At 41.8% G+C, this 16,875-nt stretch overlaps 1 protein-coding gene across 1 annotated transcript; it reads left to right on the forward strand.

Annotated features, from left to right (window-relative positions):
* Positions 1-72: 72 nt before the first annotated feature.
* Positions 73-16,385, forward strand: duox (dual oxidase). The gene is made up of 34 exons (XM_005929177.3): positions 73-161; positions 458-578; positions 668-751; positions 835-999; positions 1,710-1,897; positions 2,049-2,244; positions 4,166-4,332; positions 4,683-4,746; positions 5,117-5,213; positions 5,429-5,519; positions 6,630-6,732; positions 6,809-6,981; positions 7,063-7,238; positions 7,362-7,480; positions 7,574-7,711; positions 7,797-7,910; positions 8,249-8,451; positions 8,676-8,861; positions 9,099-9,324; positions 10,646-10,739; positions 10,825-11,000; positions 11,080-11,149; positions 11,284-11,325; positions 12,294-12,472; positions 12,570-12,800; positions 12,890-12,989; positions 13,070-13,119; positions 13,210-13,337; positions 13,421-13,574; positions 13,714-13,946; positions 14,028-14,186; positions 14,262-14,417; positions 15,736-15,864; positions 15,949-16,385. The coding sequence occupies exons 2-34, from the start codon at positions 512-514 to the stop codon at positions 16,069-16,071; spliced, it is 4,581 nt and encodes a 1,526-aa protein (XP_005929239.1). The 5' UTR covers positions 73-161; positions 458-511; the 3' UTR covers positions 16,072-16,385.
* The last annotated feature ends 490 nt before the right edge of the window (positions 16,386-16,875 follow it).

Here is a 16,875-nt window from a genome sequence, read left to right on the forward strand (position 1 = left end):
AGAGGTGTGATCCAGGAATGATGGCCATTCCCATTTGGGAAACAGGTCACATTGAGTTTGTGATAAGCTGTGCAGAACATTTAAACTTTAGTATTGCACCATCCCTCCGCAGCACCTGTGCTACTGAACTATTCTGCGCAACACTTCAACCTCTGCAGTAGGTGAGAATCAACTACTTGCTCATCTTCAGTCAGATACTAAGAGATAAAAGGCACATGATATTTTCTTTGGACTAGAGTTAAATAGACATTAAATACACGTTAAATGGTACTGTCGCGATGAAGCGGTGCAGTTTAGGTTTTTGTCAAGTTTTGCTGTTTGTTTGAAAAACTAGAGCGCAGTCGAGTTAAACTTGGAGGAATTTTCTTCTTTCTGTTAAAGCAGCCTTGTTTAATTACATGTTAATGAGGATATAAAAGGAAATACAAGTTACCTTCACTCCGTCTTCACTTCTCAGTACTCAACTACTCCTCTTGGCCGAATCCTGCGCTGAGGAGCACCTCTCGCATCAATGGATTTGCGTAAATGGGTTTGGAGTGTGTGTGCTGCGTTTGGCTTGGTGCTCACTGTTAGTGAACGTAAGTAGAAAGGAAAGACCGTGTTTTCAGACTCTTTTAACTTTATTAATGTAAAATAAATTCCAATTTGCTCGACATGTACCGAACAGGTTCGCACTGTGAGATAACCTGGGAGGTTCCTCGCTTTGACGGCTGGTACAACAGTCTGGGATATCCCCGACGCGGAGCTGTCGGTAAGTCAAGGAGTTGCTCAAGTGTGCAGCCGCGGTGAACTCTACAAACTCTACATCACCGCGCTGTGCTTGTGCTCGCGCAGGTACTCATCTGATGCGCCTCGTGCCCGCGCGTTACTCGGACGGAGTCTACCATCCTGTCCAGGAGCCGCTGCTTCCAAACCCCCGCAGACTGAGTAGGCTGCTGGCGGAGGGGCCCTCGGGTCTCCCCTCCACACGCAACCAGACCGTGCTCTCGCTTTTCTTTGGTAAATATAAAGCTATATAAATAATGTAAAATAAAATGGTTCGCTGAGCAAAAGAAGGATACAAAGCACAGATATTACTGACACTGAAACATGGCACGCCTAGAATCCTGAATGGAAATTTACTTGTGCACCTTCAAGGGGGAAACTTTTTAAAAACGTAATTTAGGGCAAATACAGCAAACCTTTCACACATTATGAAGGTCGGATTTGATTGGTGTTTCAGTGTGTGTAGTTTTACGTCTTGTTGACTCTGAAATTAATGTTAATTTAGATCATCCTTCAAAATAAGAGTTCGGAGGCGTTACCAAGATGTCTGCTGAGATAGTGGTGTGCGATACTTCAATTTCGGGTTGGGAAATTGATAACAATTAAATGCATGGCTAGTGTCGCCAATACCAATAACAATACCGATACTTTTAACCGATAAAGGCAACTTATCTAGGGGAGAGGAGTGTGACATGATTCACCGGATGAATCATCATGAATCATCTTAAATGTGCAAATTCTGGACACATTTTAATGACCACTGAATCACTGTGAACTTTCCACAGTACTTAGTTAACACAACAAAAAACGCTTTCAGCTTTTCCCTTATTGGACACGTTTAATAAGTTTTATTGTCATCTGAGCGCCTGGTTCACTCTGACAACTGCTAACATATGTAGTACAGTATAAAGCAGGTAAAAGGAAGTTATTTTCCATTTTTTCAGGTTATCATGTTACATTTGAAATTTTTGACTCAAGAACTCCTGGTTGCCCACCTGAGTTCATGCACATCCCAGTCCCAAAAGGTGACCCTGTCTTTGACCCGACCGCCTCCGGGAAAGTTCTCCTGCTCTTCCAAAGAGGACCGTGGGACAAAGAGTCAGGACAAAGTCCCAGTAACCCTCGCATACAGGTACCAATTCTATCTTGACCATTGTGTTAAGATAGATTTGTGTTGCGTCTAAGTCCTGCTGCAGTCTTCAGCGTAAATGTGTCTCTGTGCAAACAGCTGTATGGACAATTTTTTCCTGATTTATATGTGACATGCACACTATACAATACAGGTCAACTTGGTGACCGCCTGGATAGATGGTAGCTCCATTTATGGCCCCTCCACTTCCTGGTCCGACTCCCGGAGAAGCTTCTCTGGAGGCCTCCTCACTTCAGGCTCTGAGTGGAACATGCCCAAGAAAGGAGGACGCCAGATGTGGAGCGCTGCTGATCCCTCTACAAGGGAAGCTGTAGCAGAAGGCCTTTATGGTGAAAAAACAAAGTTTTGATAGTGTCAAACACTAATTTCCCATTCGATAAGATCACTAAATATAAATATAAATAATATAAAAAAAGGAACAAAATTAACCCTCATATGTAATTATAATACTTACATGTAGGAGGACATATAGCATGTAGGGAATAGCTTTTTTAAAACATAATTATTTTCTATAAATGGAGTCTGGGAAGCCCACACAAATAGTATTATTTTACATTTTTTAAATCTTAATTTTGTTTGCAAGAGGTGACATTTAGTGTGCCAAAACTTAACAATGCAGTTGCCTATTATCTGAATATTTTCTTCTCCTTAAAAAAAGTAAGAGGAAGTCATTATATATCAAGACTGATACTGAGGTTTTTCCACATACACTATATGGAAAATATTGGGCCACACCTCTTAAATTCAGGTGTTTTTATTCAATTCAATTCAGTTTTATTTATATAGTGCCATATCACAACAGCAGTCATCTCATGGTGCTTTATATTGTGAGGTAAAGACCCTAGAATGATAGAGAGAAAATCCCAATACTCAAATGACCCACTTTAAAAATGCACTTGGTGACAGTGGGAAGGAAAAACTCCCTTTTAACAGGAAGAAACCACCATCAGAAACAGGCTCAGGGAAGGGTAGTGATCTGCTACAGCCAGTTGCGGTTAAGCAGGGGTGGGCAATCTCAGTCCACGAGGGCCGGTGTCCCTGCAGGTTTTAGATGTGTCCTCGAACCAACACAGCTGATTTAAATGGCTAAATTAGCTCCTCAACATGTCCTGAAGTTCTCCAGAGGCCTGGTAACGAACTAATCATGTGATTCAGGTGTGTTGGGCCAGGGTGAGATCTAAAACCTGCAGGGACACCGGCCCTCGTGGACTGAGATTGCCCACCCCTGCGTTAGAGGGAGACAGGATGACACTGTTATCACCACAGGTGTATAAAATCAAGCACCAGTCATGGAGTCAGCCTTTGTAGACAGTTGTGTACGATTGGGTCGTTCTGAAGAGCTCACTGGATTTGAGTGTGATACTATAGCAGGATGTCACCATTGCAACAAATTAGGTTGTGAAATTTCTTCCCTGTAGATCTAAGTTCAAGCATTTAGGAACCATAGCAACACAAAACAGCAGACCATGTAAAGTTACAGAGTTGCCAAGTGAGGCAGATAGTGTGGAAAAGTTGCCAACACTCTGCTGGCTCAATAACTGCAGAAGTCTAAACCTTCTCTGCATGAACATCAGCACAAGAATGGTGAGCTGGGAACTTCATGCCCCTCTAAGTTAAAACTGCAGGTGCCTCAGTACATTTGTCCACACAGTGTATATGTTTTTGTTTTGTAAGCATCACTAAATCATTGTGATTGCACATTATATAAGTCCAAATCACATAACTCTCTTTGCACGCCATGTGGTAATATCCACCCAATCAAGAAAACAAACACCCAAAAAATGTATGCAAATACTTCTTCACCCTCAGTATGTGTTACAGTCTGCCAGGGTGAGTCAAGGGAGGCCCAGACTGACGTGGGTTATGACTCTGTAGTTGTTTTGTAAATGGCCTGTCACGCCAACCACAGTAAATCCCTTTCTTTATAGCAGAGAAGATGGCATACAGGTGTCATGAAACCAGTGTTTTTGTTGGCTGTCTGGGGAGGATCTTCTTCTTTTGTTGTCACATCCTTAAAAACAAGTAGCTAAATTATTGTTCTATTAGCGGTCAGAGATCTTGAAAAATCAACACAAAATGAAATGGACACTTGGCTAAAGATGCATGAAATATTAATGATCGTTCGGTTGATTTTTATTTTAAAATATTAACTGTAAAGGCAATTTCTGTATATTGTGTTGTGATAATAATGCAAAATGAAATGATGGCAGAGGAGAATTTGCTAGATTTTCTATCTTCTTTTCTGCCCAGAGTTGGGAAATGCCTGGGCTAACGAGAACGTGTTCACAGCAGCAGAGGGGATTATCTGGTTTCGGTACCACAATCATATCGCCTCCAAACTCCACAACAATCACCCAGAGTGGTCAGACGAGGAGCTGTTTCAAAACGCCAGGAAGACCGTTGTGGCCACATTCCAGGTAGATGGAAAAGTCTCCACGTAATCCTCTCGCTGCACAGATGCTGATTTAATTTGCACTCTTGAGAGAAGAAGGTTGCATCAATGCTAGGTGGTCGTTAAAGGCGAATGCATCATCCCTCACTCATTTGATTAGCACTTCTGCTCCCTGCGCAAGCTGTCATGAACCGCAGTGACCATGTCTTGATGTTTTTAGTTGTTTTTAGAACAATAGATCATTCACCCGCAATTAATTCTTTTTAAAATGTAAGCTACTGGATTCATCATCACATCAATCTACTGCGTTATGCCTGGTTCATACACAGTTTAAATATAAAAAACTGATGTTTTTCCTGCCTTGTTTCCACACAGAATATTGCTCTCTATGAATGGCTGCCTGCGTACCTTAATGGCAAAAAGCTTCCTCCCTACCCAGGTAAGAATCAGCCAGAGTGCATGTGCATGTAGAAGCAGGGAAGAACAGGTCATGCACCGGTGACCACAAGCCGTGGTGAGGTGAGCCATCGGTGGTGGAGTTTGACAAAAAGTGTGTGCCGTCAGCAAAGCATTAACCCGAGTCTTCTTCTTGTGCTGAATAAGCAGCCACGGCTGAAGAAAGTTAGAAGATAATGGTCAGATGATCCCATCACCTCAGTCGCTTTTTCACTGTTTCTTCTATTCACTGCGTTTGTCGGCTCACTGCGGTAGAAGTTTGCATGCTTGAGGAGCAATTCTCACTCTGTTGTTGTTGCTGTCACTCTTTTTTTCACTTTGTTTTTATTATGTTCTGACTTACATGTATGCAGGTTACCAGAAGTTTGTTGATCCAGGGATCTCACCTGAGTTTCAGGCTGCTGCCATACGGTTTGGTATCACTATGGCTCCACCTGGTGTTTACATGAGGTAATGATTCTTTATTTCCTGGGACCACTGGGAACAGGGGGAATGGGGAACACGCCTCTCAAGGTTAAAGAAACATACCACTGCTTCCCATATTTCCTTTGGGTAAAAATTATAAAAGCTCAGTATCCTGCTGTTAATATTGTTAGACAGCATGTAAAACCCTACATCTAGATGCTGTGAGAATAACCGTGCGTTGTTGCTTTGTTTTCCTACAGAAACAGAACCTGCCATTTTCGGGAAATTATCAACATCGATGGGAGCACATCGCCAGCAATGCGTCTTTGTAACAGCTTTTGGAAACGTCAGGTATGTTTTGTTTAGACTGCTGCATTTTATTAAGTTTGCTATAGTGCACCACACGCTTCACCACCAGCTTTCATTTTGATGTTCTTATTTGTATAAAAGATTTTTAGTGAGAGCAGGATCAAAGTAGTTGTTTTTTTTTTTTTTAGTGGAACCGCAGAAAGAGACAAATCCCAAGGATGACTGAAAAGATATTTAATCAGTTCAGTTTTATGTAAATGCTGCCAGTTCACCGTAAGAGTTTTATCAAGGTGATTTGAAAAGATAAAGAGTGTACAGTATTAGTGATAGAACCCCAGTAATCAAACAGCGTGAGGAAGCACTTGGTGACAGTGTGGAAGAAGAACTCCATTTTGGCTTTTGCCATTGTAACCTGAATGTGACGTGTGTCCCTCTGGCTTAATAAAGTGATGTACACTGCTGGCACCAAGTATAACATCTACAATATCTGAATCTAGGGCTTGTATCAAGAATCTTAGACCTAGAGCTTTCCAGTTTAGAATTATCACAGATTTACTCAGATTCACGCTCACTGATCTACTAGGTTTGGGAAGGAGACTGGCAGCAGCAAACTCTGTAGGAGTAAATAAGACCTCCACCCGACACAACACACAGGACCAAAGATTTATGAAACAGAAAATTTGCTTTATCTAAATGTCTTGTTCAGTTCCATTTGGCTTTTTGTTAAAGTAGGAATACTTTCAAGTAAAATAAACAACTCAAATATACCACAAAAATAATTTAAACAATCGAAATGAATGTGAAAACCAGAAAGAAATGAAATAGTTCAACACCCCAAACAAAAAGGAAAAGAAAGGAAAATGTGTTATCAATTAACTATTTATTGGATGTCAACCTTCAGTTTCTTATGATGTCAGTTTAATCAGTTATCAGTTTATCTTGGTCCAAGAACAAAAAACAACCCGAGCCTCTGAGTTTCACCATGACTGGTTAAAGGGTGATGGAAAGAGGGGAGAGAAAAGAAGAGCATAGAGAGGCATTTTTTTCTGTGTACAGTATTGTGCATGTGACAGAATTTAAAGCATGAACTACTATACTATGCACTTCCCATTCCTAGATTTTAAAATGTTTCTGTCATTCATTTTTTCCCAGGAAGTTAATATGAAGAAAAGCCAGGATGTAGATGACCTCCTCATGGGAATGGCCTCCCAGATTGCAGAGAGAGAAGATAATATTGTTGTGGAGGACTTGAGAGGTTTTTAATCTTTCTTAATCACTACCCAATAAATAAATAAATATCCAGCATTCTGATTTTATTTATACTTTGATAGATTTTATGTACGGACCGTTGAGGTTCACCCGGACAGATCTGGTGGCTATGACCATCCAGCGAGGAAGAGACTTTGGTCTACGGAGTTACACTGAGATTAGAAAGGCTCTGGATTTGCCTCCTGTAAACAAATTTGAGGATATTAATCCTGAGCTCAACCACACCAACCCACAGGTACAAATCTGAAAACCAAACACACAGTAAAGAAAGTTGGGCATTAATTCTGGGAATTAAACGAATGTGTTGTTGCAACAGTTGCTCCGCGACATTGCAGAACTGTATGATGGAGACGTCTCAAAGCTGGAGCTTTTCCCTGGAGGACTGCTGGAAACTCTTGATGGGCCGGGTCCTGTTTTCTCCGCTATTGTGCTGGATCAGTTTGAGCGTATAAGAAATGGAGACCGCTTTTGGTTTGAGAACAAGCAGAATGGGTAATTTCAGTTTCCTCATACAGTAGAAAGAGAATATTTTATCCTTTACATTTACAAACTTCTGAACAGAAAACTCACTGCATTTGAGTTAGTCGTCTCAGTGTTTTTTTCTTGGGGTTCCAGTTTGTTTACGGATAAAGAGATCCAAGCGATCCGCAGTGTGACGTATCGTGACGTCCTTATTGCGGTGACAAGTGCAGAGGCCTCACATATACAGAATAACGTGTTCTTCTGGAAGGATGGTACAAATAAATTAAGTCTATGATCAAAACGTTTCAGTTTTATATATAAATATGTCCTTTAAAAATAAAAAAAGCTCTCTTTGTTGTCATTAGGTGACCCCTGCCCTCAACCCACACAGCTAAATGCATCAATGCTCCATTCTTGCACTAATGCCACAAAACTTGATTACTTTGATGGGAGCAGGGCTGGCTTTGGGATATTTGTTATTGTCATGTTCCTCTTCCCTGTTGGTAAGTATCGTCACGGTCTCGCTGTCTTCTTGCCTGGCAAAAACTCTGATTTGAATGTGAAGCATTTGATTGTTTTCCTTTACAGTGAGTTTTCTGGTGGCCTCTACGGTGGCGTATCTAAGAAAGTATCGCTACAGGAAGTTCCAAAGAAGAAGGAAAGCTGGTGACAGAACAGATGAGCCGGCTGTGGGACTCAGTGGTATGAAATCAAAATAAGATTTAAAAGGAAAAGCTTCAAACGTTATTTATTTGCTGTGTCCATTGTTGGGTTAGATCAATGTCAGTTTATGTCATCAGCTATGATTTATGTCTCATTAAAAAATGAGCCAGTTGTGTGAATATAACTGTAAAATTATGCCATCTAATAATACTAATGAATCTAAGGATATAGTTGACCTTAAACCTACTAGAAACAAGAAAAATTGGAGATGGTTAAAGAAGTTTTTAGTTTTTCTCTGCTCATGTTCTTTTAGACTCCTCCATATTTTATCCAGAAAGCTATCACAACCTTCATCTCATTCTGCTTATGTTCTCTAGCATACGAGTGGCAGGGTCATAAAAAACAGTTGCAGCCCGTCAGCGTGGAGATCGATGAGAAGCGGAGGCTGCAGGTCTGTGACAGATCTGGAACTGCTCACCGCTGCATCAATCTGCGCAATCAGGACTACCTAGATGTCGTTCTCTCCAACGACTGTCAGCAGAAGGCTCTGCTGCTCAAAGTGCCAAAAGAGTATGACCTGGTGAGTACTGGGATAAGATGGTTTTAACCTATGGATACAGTTGTAATCAGATTATCAAAAACCCAGAAATGCCCCTGCAGCATCTGGTGCAGGCACCAACGTTCTCGCTGACAAAGTGATGCCCCCCCTTTTTTTCCACCTCATCTGGTCCTAGATGCATGCATGCATCACTAAAATCCATTGCTTTTATCACCCTCTTCCTTTTTAAATAATGTTTTACATAGGTGCTGTTTTTTGATGAAGAGAGCAAACGTATGGAATTTGTCAGGCAACTGCGCCCAGAGGTGACAGACGTCAGGCCGGAGGTTAGAGTCAGAGAGATGAGGGAGAAGGGACTGCTGAAGGAGGCTTTGACCAGACAGCAGAGGGCTCAGATTGTTGAAACTTTCATTCGCCACGCTTTCTCCAAGGTACAGTCACCTTCTGGATGTTTATGTCATTCTGTCTCCTGTCACCTGTGGCAGTAGCTTTGTGCTTGGCCGCAAAATGTCGTCAATCCTAGTTGAAGGTCAAATTAGACAGACCACAAACCAACAGAACTAATTGTTGGTCTTGATTGTGATCTCACCTGCCATGACATTATGCTGCTGACGTTTGTGATATTAGTAATGACACTATGGTGACATGTAATAACACTTCCCTCACAGGTCTTGGAAATAGAGAAGTGTGACGCCGGAGACATGAGTGGCATATCCCACAAGAAAGCCAGGGAGGTTCTCCAGTGTGAGCTGACGGCGTCGGAGTTTGCTGATGCACTTGGCCTCAAATCCGATTCCTTATTTGTGGACTCCATGTTTACACTAGCTGATAAAGATGGCAATGGCTACCTCTCCTTTCAAGAGTTTCTGGATGTTATTGTTATCTTTATGAAAGGTAAAACTAGTGACTTCAAAGTATGCTCTGCCTTTTAGCCACGGCTCTAAAATTGCATCTACAATTTAAATTCTTTTAATAGTAATTAAAAAACAAACAAACTCCAAAACAACAAACAAGAATGGGTTTCCAGAATTTAAAAAAATGCTGGAACAGTATTTAAAGCATCATGAAAAACAGTCCAACTTCAAGTAAAAATGAAGAACATCAGTCACACACATGAAAGCAGTTACACTGTAGGTACACTGCTCCAAAAAATAAAGCAGCACATCTCATTTAGGAATGATAGGATGCCACATTGCATAATGATCAACATACAGAGGGCTGAATTCAAAAACACCACAAAAATCAAAGTGAAAAATGATGAGGCAGGCTAGTCCAGTTTGCCAAGCAACTCAAAATGGTACTCAGTAGTTTGTATTGCCTCTACCTGTTTGTGGCCATCACTGATAACATCGCATCACGTTCCTAATGAGACGACAGTTGATGTCCTGGGGGATCTCCTTCCAGATTGACCAAGGCATCACTGAGCTCCTGGACAGTTTGAGGTGCAAACTGGTGTCCCAGAGGTGTTCTACTGGATTTAGCTCAGCCAGTTAATGTGTGCACAGGCCAGCAGAGGTGGACCTGCCACTTCTGGTATTCTATGCTAACTGACAATCGGGCTCCACTGCCAGGAAGTGAACATGGGACCCTGTGAGGATGTTGGGCCCTCAGACCACCCTCATGAAGTCTACATGTGATTGTTTGGACAGGGACGTTCACACCACTGGCGTGCTGGTTGTCATTTTCTTGCTCTGGCAGCGCTCATCCAGCTCCTTTTTGCACAAAGGAGCAGATACTGATCCCGCTGATGGGTTAAGAAACTTCTGTCCAGCTTTCTGCCCGTTTCCTGGAATCTCCTCCATTGTCTTGAGACTGTGCTGGGTGAAGTAGTAAACTTTCTAGTAACGGCACATATGTCGTCCTGGAGGAGCTGAACTACCTGTGCAACCTCTGTAGGGTTCAGGTATTGCCTTGTGCTACCAGTAGTTACACTGACTATAGCCAAATGCAAAGGTTGTGAATAAAAAGTCCGAAAACAACCCCCAAATCATTTCTGTTTTGGGGGTTGTTTCATTGCTGCCCCTCTGGTGCACCTGTTAACTCCAAAGGAACTGAAACTGATTGACAAGCCCCTCTGCTACTTAACTGACCAGATCAATATCCCAGAAGTTTAACTGAGCTGATGCTGTACTTTGAAAAGACTTCCTTTAAATTTTTTTGTTTTGATTGATAGACATTTAAATTCTGATGTCTGATGATATGTGTATGTGTTCAGGGTCTCCAGAGGAAAAATCCAAGCTCATGTTTTCTATGAACGACATTGGCGAAACTGGTTTCTTATCAAAAGAAGAATTTGCCAGGATGCTCAGGTTTGGTCTTTCCCTTTTTTTACGAGTGCACCACATTTATTCTGTGTGTTTTATGGGTCATTTTCAACCTTTTGATGAATTGCAGGTCTTTCATAGAAATCTCCAACGGTGCTCTTTCAAAGAGTCAGGCAGAGGACGGCATCAAGGCCATGATGCAGGCCGCGGGCTTTGATGACAAGGAGAAAATCTCGTGGGAGGACTTTCATTTTCTGCTGCGGGATCACGAGAAGGAGCTGCAATTTGCTCAGCTCAATGTCAAAGGTTGGAGAAAGTTTTGTTTAAGAGCGTCCTCCTTTTTCTGACCTTGTCTGATGCAGTTGTGTGTCTGGCATGTGCACAGGGATGGAGAAACAGGGGAAGAAGAAGCTGAGTCGAGACCAGAGAGTGTCCTTCATTTGTCCGGCAAACAGGTGAGAAAGCTGGATGTCATAACTCATTCACATCAAAAATGTTTGTAATACTTAAGACAAAAATCCGGGATTATTTCTTTCTTTTATCCAGCTTGTATTTCTATGATGTTCAATATTGTTTTGCTTTTTTTCAGCAGTCACAAGACAGACGGACCAGAGATACGCAAACGGAAAAGGTATGGTTTCTTTAAGTTCTTTAAAGAATGAAAATTATGAATACCGAGAAAGACAAAAGTCTACCACAGCTTTAAATAAAGCCATACTTGGTGTGTGAAGTGTATTTACAAGACAACCTAAATGCAAAACCAAAGGTGAGCCTTAATTAGGCTGATGAAGTTCAACAATCAAAGTAGACAAATAGAAAACAAACTAAAGGAAAATGGGGCAAAACTTAAAAAAAGGCGTAAGCCTAAGTTGCAGAAGATGCTGTGAGTGACAAAGACAAGGCCCAATCACATTGAAGGACTGATGGACACACAGAATAAGTACACACAGACAAAGACGGGAAGTGAAAACAAAAGAAGGCACACAAGAAAAGTAGTCTTCAAAGTAAGACGTGAAAAATTTTAAAGAGAGACATCGGCTGCTTGTCACTATGCTAACAAGTCTCCTGGCTTCCTTCACTTGGATCCTTTCCTTGCATTTCAACTCCACTCAGCAAGCATGTGAAAGAAAGAAAGAAAGAAAGAAAGAAAGAAAGAAAGAAAGAAAGAAAGAAAGAAAGAAAGAAAGTGAGGAAGGGACAGCCTGAGCTGCCAGTTGAATCCTTGCTTGTGTAGTGTTAGTCTTATACATCACTGAGGTGTGCCCTGCTGCACACCTGAATCACCTTTCAAATCCACAAGTAAACACAATGCCTGACAATGTAACTGTGTGTTGGTTGTAAAAATATAAAAACAAATCGGTGCTTTTTATGATGCTGCAACACTTTGAAGTTAGATTAACCCACCTACTTAAGTGTGCTAGATTAATGACACACATTCTAGGTGGGGCAGCAGTTAGCAGTGTTGCCTCACAGCAGGAAACGTTCCACCAGCTGGGTGGGACCTTTTTCTGTTGTGTTTGCATGTTTTCTGTTTTCTTTTTGCATCTGTTTTAACACTTAGATTGGGAAACAAAATGTAACAGGTTCAACTGTTTTCAGGTTAAACATCCATACTCCAAATGTCTATGTGAAGCCAAAGCGCGAGAAGTACATAAAGAACCCGGTCCAGCAGAAAATCCAGCAGTTCAAACGTTTCGTTGAGAATTATCGGCGTCACATTGTGTGCTTCATCATCGTGTACGGCATCACAGCTGGTGTTGCACTTGAAAGATGTTACTGTGAGTGGAAATCTTCCTTGTGTGTCCCCACTGCATCACAGCCCCGTAGCATGTTCATTTTCCCCCCATCTAATCTGAATACAATTACTGTGCGCAGACTATGGCTTGCAGTCTGTATCTACAGGTGTCCCCGAGACATCCATGGTGGGTATCATCGTGTCCCGTGGTTCAGCCGCTGCCATCTCCTTTCTGTTTCCTTACATGCTTCTCACCGTGTGTCGCAACCTCATCACGCTCTGCCGAGAGACCTTCCTGAATCGCTACATCCCCTTTGACGCTGCCATTGACTTTCATCGCTTTATGGCCATGAGTGCCATCATCCTCTCAAGTCGGTATTTATGGGAAGGATGGTCACGATTTGATGTTTGGTGATATAAATATTCATGTGGTGCTCACTGTTTTCTGTTTTCATTACAGTTGTTCACAGTTTGGGCCACGTGGTCAACATCTACGTCTTCTCCGTCAGCGACCTTAACATCCTATCTTGTCTCTTCCCAAAAGTCGTATCAAACAACGGGTAAGACTTCAAACGAAACCTTAGATGTTGCAGATTTTGGAATTTTATCCCAGTTTATGTTTGGCGTGTTTTCCTTTTAGGTCTGAACTTCCTCCCAAGTGGTACTGGTGGTTCTTTCAAACTGTTCCAGGTATGCTATGAAATAGTTGATTACAGACATGCTGCAGTATTACTTTTTTAATAATTAATTTGCTTGCTCTGCATTTTTCTTTTCTTATAGGAATGACTGGGGTCTTGCTTCTCTTTGCGTTCGCATTCATGTACGTTTTTGCCTCACACTATTTCCGTCGCATCAGTTTTCGTGCATTTTGGATCACCCATTACCTCTATGTTGCCGTGTACATTCTTGTAAGTACTATTTGGGTTTAAAGCGCACAACTGAGGCAGTTTTGAACAGCGGTGTGATACCAGCTTTGGTTTTGTCCTGACAGACAGTTATTCATGGCAGTTTCGCTCTGCTTCAAGAGCCTCGTTTCCACATCTACCTCATCCCACCTGGCCTGCTCTTCCTCCTGGACAAACTAATCAGCCTGAGTAGGAAGAAGGTGGAGATCCCGGTTATCAGAGCTGAGCTGCTGCCATCAGGTGACCCTTTCGGGAGATTAAACATGGCTTTTCTCTATTAAATGGCTCATTGTTCTGTCTCGACCTGATTTCTGAAAATGTTGCATTGTCTTCACTGAAATCATGCAATGTGTTTGTGCATGACTTATCCTACCTGCAGGTGTGACACATCTGGAATTCAAGCGGCCACAGGGCTTTGTTTACCGTTCGGGCCAGTGGGTTCGTATAGCATGTCTGATGTTGGGCACGGATGAGTACCACCCATTCACTCTCACATCAGCTCCTCACGAAGAGACTTTGAGCCTGCACATCCGAGCTGTGGGGCCGTGGACCAGCCAGCTCAGAGAGCTCTACACTGAGGAAAACCTGCTGGAGCTTGGAGCTTTTCCAAAGGTAGGTTGTTTTTGCATGTGGTTTCATCTGAATCTCAGTTATTTTCATGGCACTGGTATTCATCTTTCACTTCACCCTAAGCTGTACTTGGATGGACCTTTTGGCGAGGGCCATCAGGAGTGGATTGACTTTGAGGTGTCTGTTCTGGTGGGAGGAGGGATTGGAGTCACCCCGTTCACTTCAATTCTCAAAGACCTGGTGTTCAAGTCCTCTGTCAAGTCCAAGGTTTTGTGCAAAAAAGTGAGTCCTGAATGAAACAACCAGAAACACATTTTATCTTGAAATTCTCCTCCTAACAGTCCTGTACTTTTTCAGGTTTACTTCATCTGGGTGACACGGACACAGCGTCAGTTTGAGTGGGTGTCAGACATCATCAGGGAGGTGGAAGAAATGGACACTCAGGATCTGGTGTCGGTCCACACTTATATCACTCAGGTGGCTGAAAAGTTCGACCTCCGCACGACCATGCTGGTAAGATCTGCAGTCACCATTTCAAAGTATCACATGAAATAGAGAGTGTAGTGAAATGTATTTAAACCTTTATCAAACAATTAAATCAATATTTGTATTAAAGGGATTGTTTAGGACAGTGGTGTTCAAATCCAGGCCTCGAGGGCCAGTGTCCTGCAGGTTTTAGATGTGTCCTTGATCCATCGCAGCTGATTTAAATGGCTAAATGACCTCCTCGACATGTCTTGAAGTTCTCCAGAGGCCTGGTAATGAACTAATCATTTGATTCAGGTGTGTTGACCCAGGGTGAGATCTAAAACCTGCAGGACACCGGCCCTCGTGGCCTGGAGTTGGCCAAACCTGGTTTAGGTTATCAAATGCCTTGATGAGAGTTAGATGACAAGATTAATGTCACTCGCCTTCTAACAAGGAAGCTAACCTGTGCAAAACATCTGTAAAGCTGGCTATTAAACACATTACATCTTATTTGTCTAATTTTGATAAAAGCTTTACTGATTTCTTAGCAGAATCGCTTTCATGGGCACGATTAGAATTTGCTTTGTTCCTATTGAACAGTCAGAGCAAGTGCTCCTTTGAAACCACTTTTTACAGGTCAAACAAATAGAATAGAGCACATGACTGAGTTTCACGGGCTGTTTTCCCTGGTTTCCAGACTTTTAGCTGAAGTTTTGAGTCATCCATTAATTAGAAAGCTCCTCCATTTAGCATGTCAAAAAGTGTCCTTAGGCAATATACCGGTGCCCTCGGTGCATCTCTTAGAGTGTGAAAAATGATATTATGCATAGAGTATAGATCTGTTTGAATCCCACTCGTAGTACAAAAGTATGCAAATTTATTGTAATTACCCAAACCGCTATCAATCTTCCCATGTGAGGAAAGTTAATAAGTGGGCTAACATTAAACAACCAGAGACTTGTTGTTTTAATGGTCACGGGTCACAAAACTAGAGAACCAAAGAAAACAAGATTAACAGCCAAACAGAAACATAAAGGGAGTAGTATCCCTGAACCTGGTGTGTGTTTCTGTAAACATGTAAGACTGACATCTTGCTTAGTTTTCAGAGTTTGGTGAGTGTCTTAAACAGCAGGATACTACAGGACCGCTGCAATCAGTGTAGAAAACAAAAACAACAAGCTACAATGAACCTGTAATTGAAAGCTCCACTAGAATGAGACACAGGAAGGCTGCTGAGACTGAATCCCAGCTGCCCTGAAATGCAGTCTAACGACACTTTTGAAGCAAATGAAGTGATAACTCTTGTCAGGATTCACATGAGTACTGTACTCACTAATGAATTTCCCCATTTTTGTGTGTGCAGTACGTGTGTGAGCGCCATTTTCAAAAAGTGTGGAACCGCAGCCTCTTCACCGGCCTCAGGTCCGTCACCCACTTTGGCCGCCCGCCCTTCGTCTCCTTTTTTAGCTCCCTGCAGGAGGTTCATCCAGAGGTCAGGCCTTCATCCGTCCTTATTTACCCGACGGAGGACATGAGTGGATTATTCTAACGTCTGAATTTGTATCATTTTCTTTAGGTGGGTAAAATTGGAGTGTTCAGCTGTGGTCCTCCAGGACTGACCAAAAATGTGGAGAAAGCTTGCCAGCAGATGAACAAGAGGGATCAGGCTCATTTCATACATCACTATGAAAACTTCTAACTTATTTACAGAAAGAACAAAACTAGCCATGTTTATGTGGTAAGAATAGAGAGTGGTAGAGCCATTTTGGTAGACTTTAGTTTTTATTTTAATTACTTGAATTACTTGAAGGATACAACCTGATACATTTTAATCCAATCATGAACATCATTGTAGAATCAATAAGGGTATATCTTGTGAGAAATAATGTACCTATAATTTGTCAAATCATTTTTATTCATTGTGAATCTTGTGAGTGTTTTTATCTGAAGTGTACGGCCGGTTTATATTGTTGATTTCTTGCTTTATTGTATCTGTATAACTTTGAGAAATAAACAAACATTTTACATTAAAAATCTGGAGGGTTTTGTGCTGCTTTTGGCTCCTTCTGCAAGCTTTTGGACTGAACATTCACTTCAATAACCAAAACTCCTAAAATGGATTTGCTGGTTGAGCGGTAAGCCAAACAAGCCTCACTGCACTAAACAGTGGATTGCATTTATTTATTGCTTATAAAACACACTTAAGATCAGATGGGTGGATGCACGGGTATCATAAAGTTCTAGTTTAACTTTAAGCACGAGATACAAGCTGACGTGACCACAGAAACACTTAAATGCATTTTGCACTGGTAAATGTTTTACTTGGCTGGCACAGGTGGTAGGAAAACACAGAGGATTTACTGTAACTGTGTGTGTTGTTTAGCTAAACCTCTGCTGGTGCATAACAGTCAAGAATATTTCACCAAGGCTCTGAAGCATGACTGGGTCCAATGATTGCTGTTCTTCACCTTGCGCACAGTTTCACAAATTGAAACTATTGTCC

The sequence above is a fragment of the Haplochromis burtoni genome, unplaced genomic scaffold, assembly GCF_018398535.1.
Source record: "Haplochromis burtoni strain Fernald_Lab_line unplaced genomic scaffold, NCSU_Asbu1 Contig_77, whole genome shotgun sequence".
NCBI classification, from domain to species: Eukaryota; Metazoa; Chordata; class Actinopteri; order Cichliformes; family Cichlidae; genus Haplochromis; species Haplochromis burtoni.

Coding starts and splice junctions, on each gene's coding strand:
- duox (XM_005929177.3), top strand. CDS start 512: ATGGATTTGCGTAAATGGGTTTGGAGTGTGTGTGCTGCGTTTGGCTTG. Junction 1,898..2,048: donor CCAGTAACCCTCGCATACAG/GTACCAATTCTA, acceptor TATACAATACAG/GTCAACTTGGTGACCGCCTG. Junction 7,239..7,361: donor TTTGAGAACAAGCAGAATGG/GTAATTTCAGTT, acceptor TTGGGGTTCCAG/TTTGTTTACGGATAAAGAGA.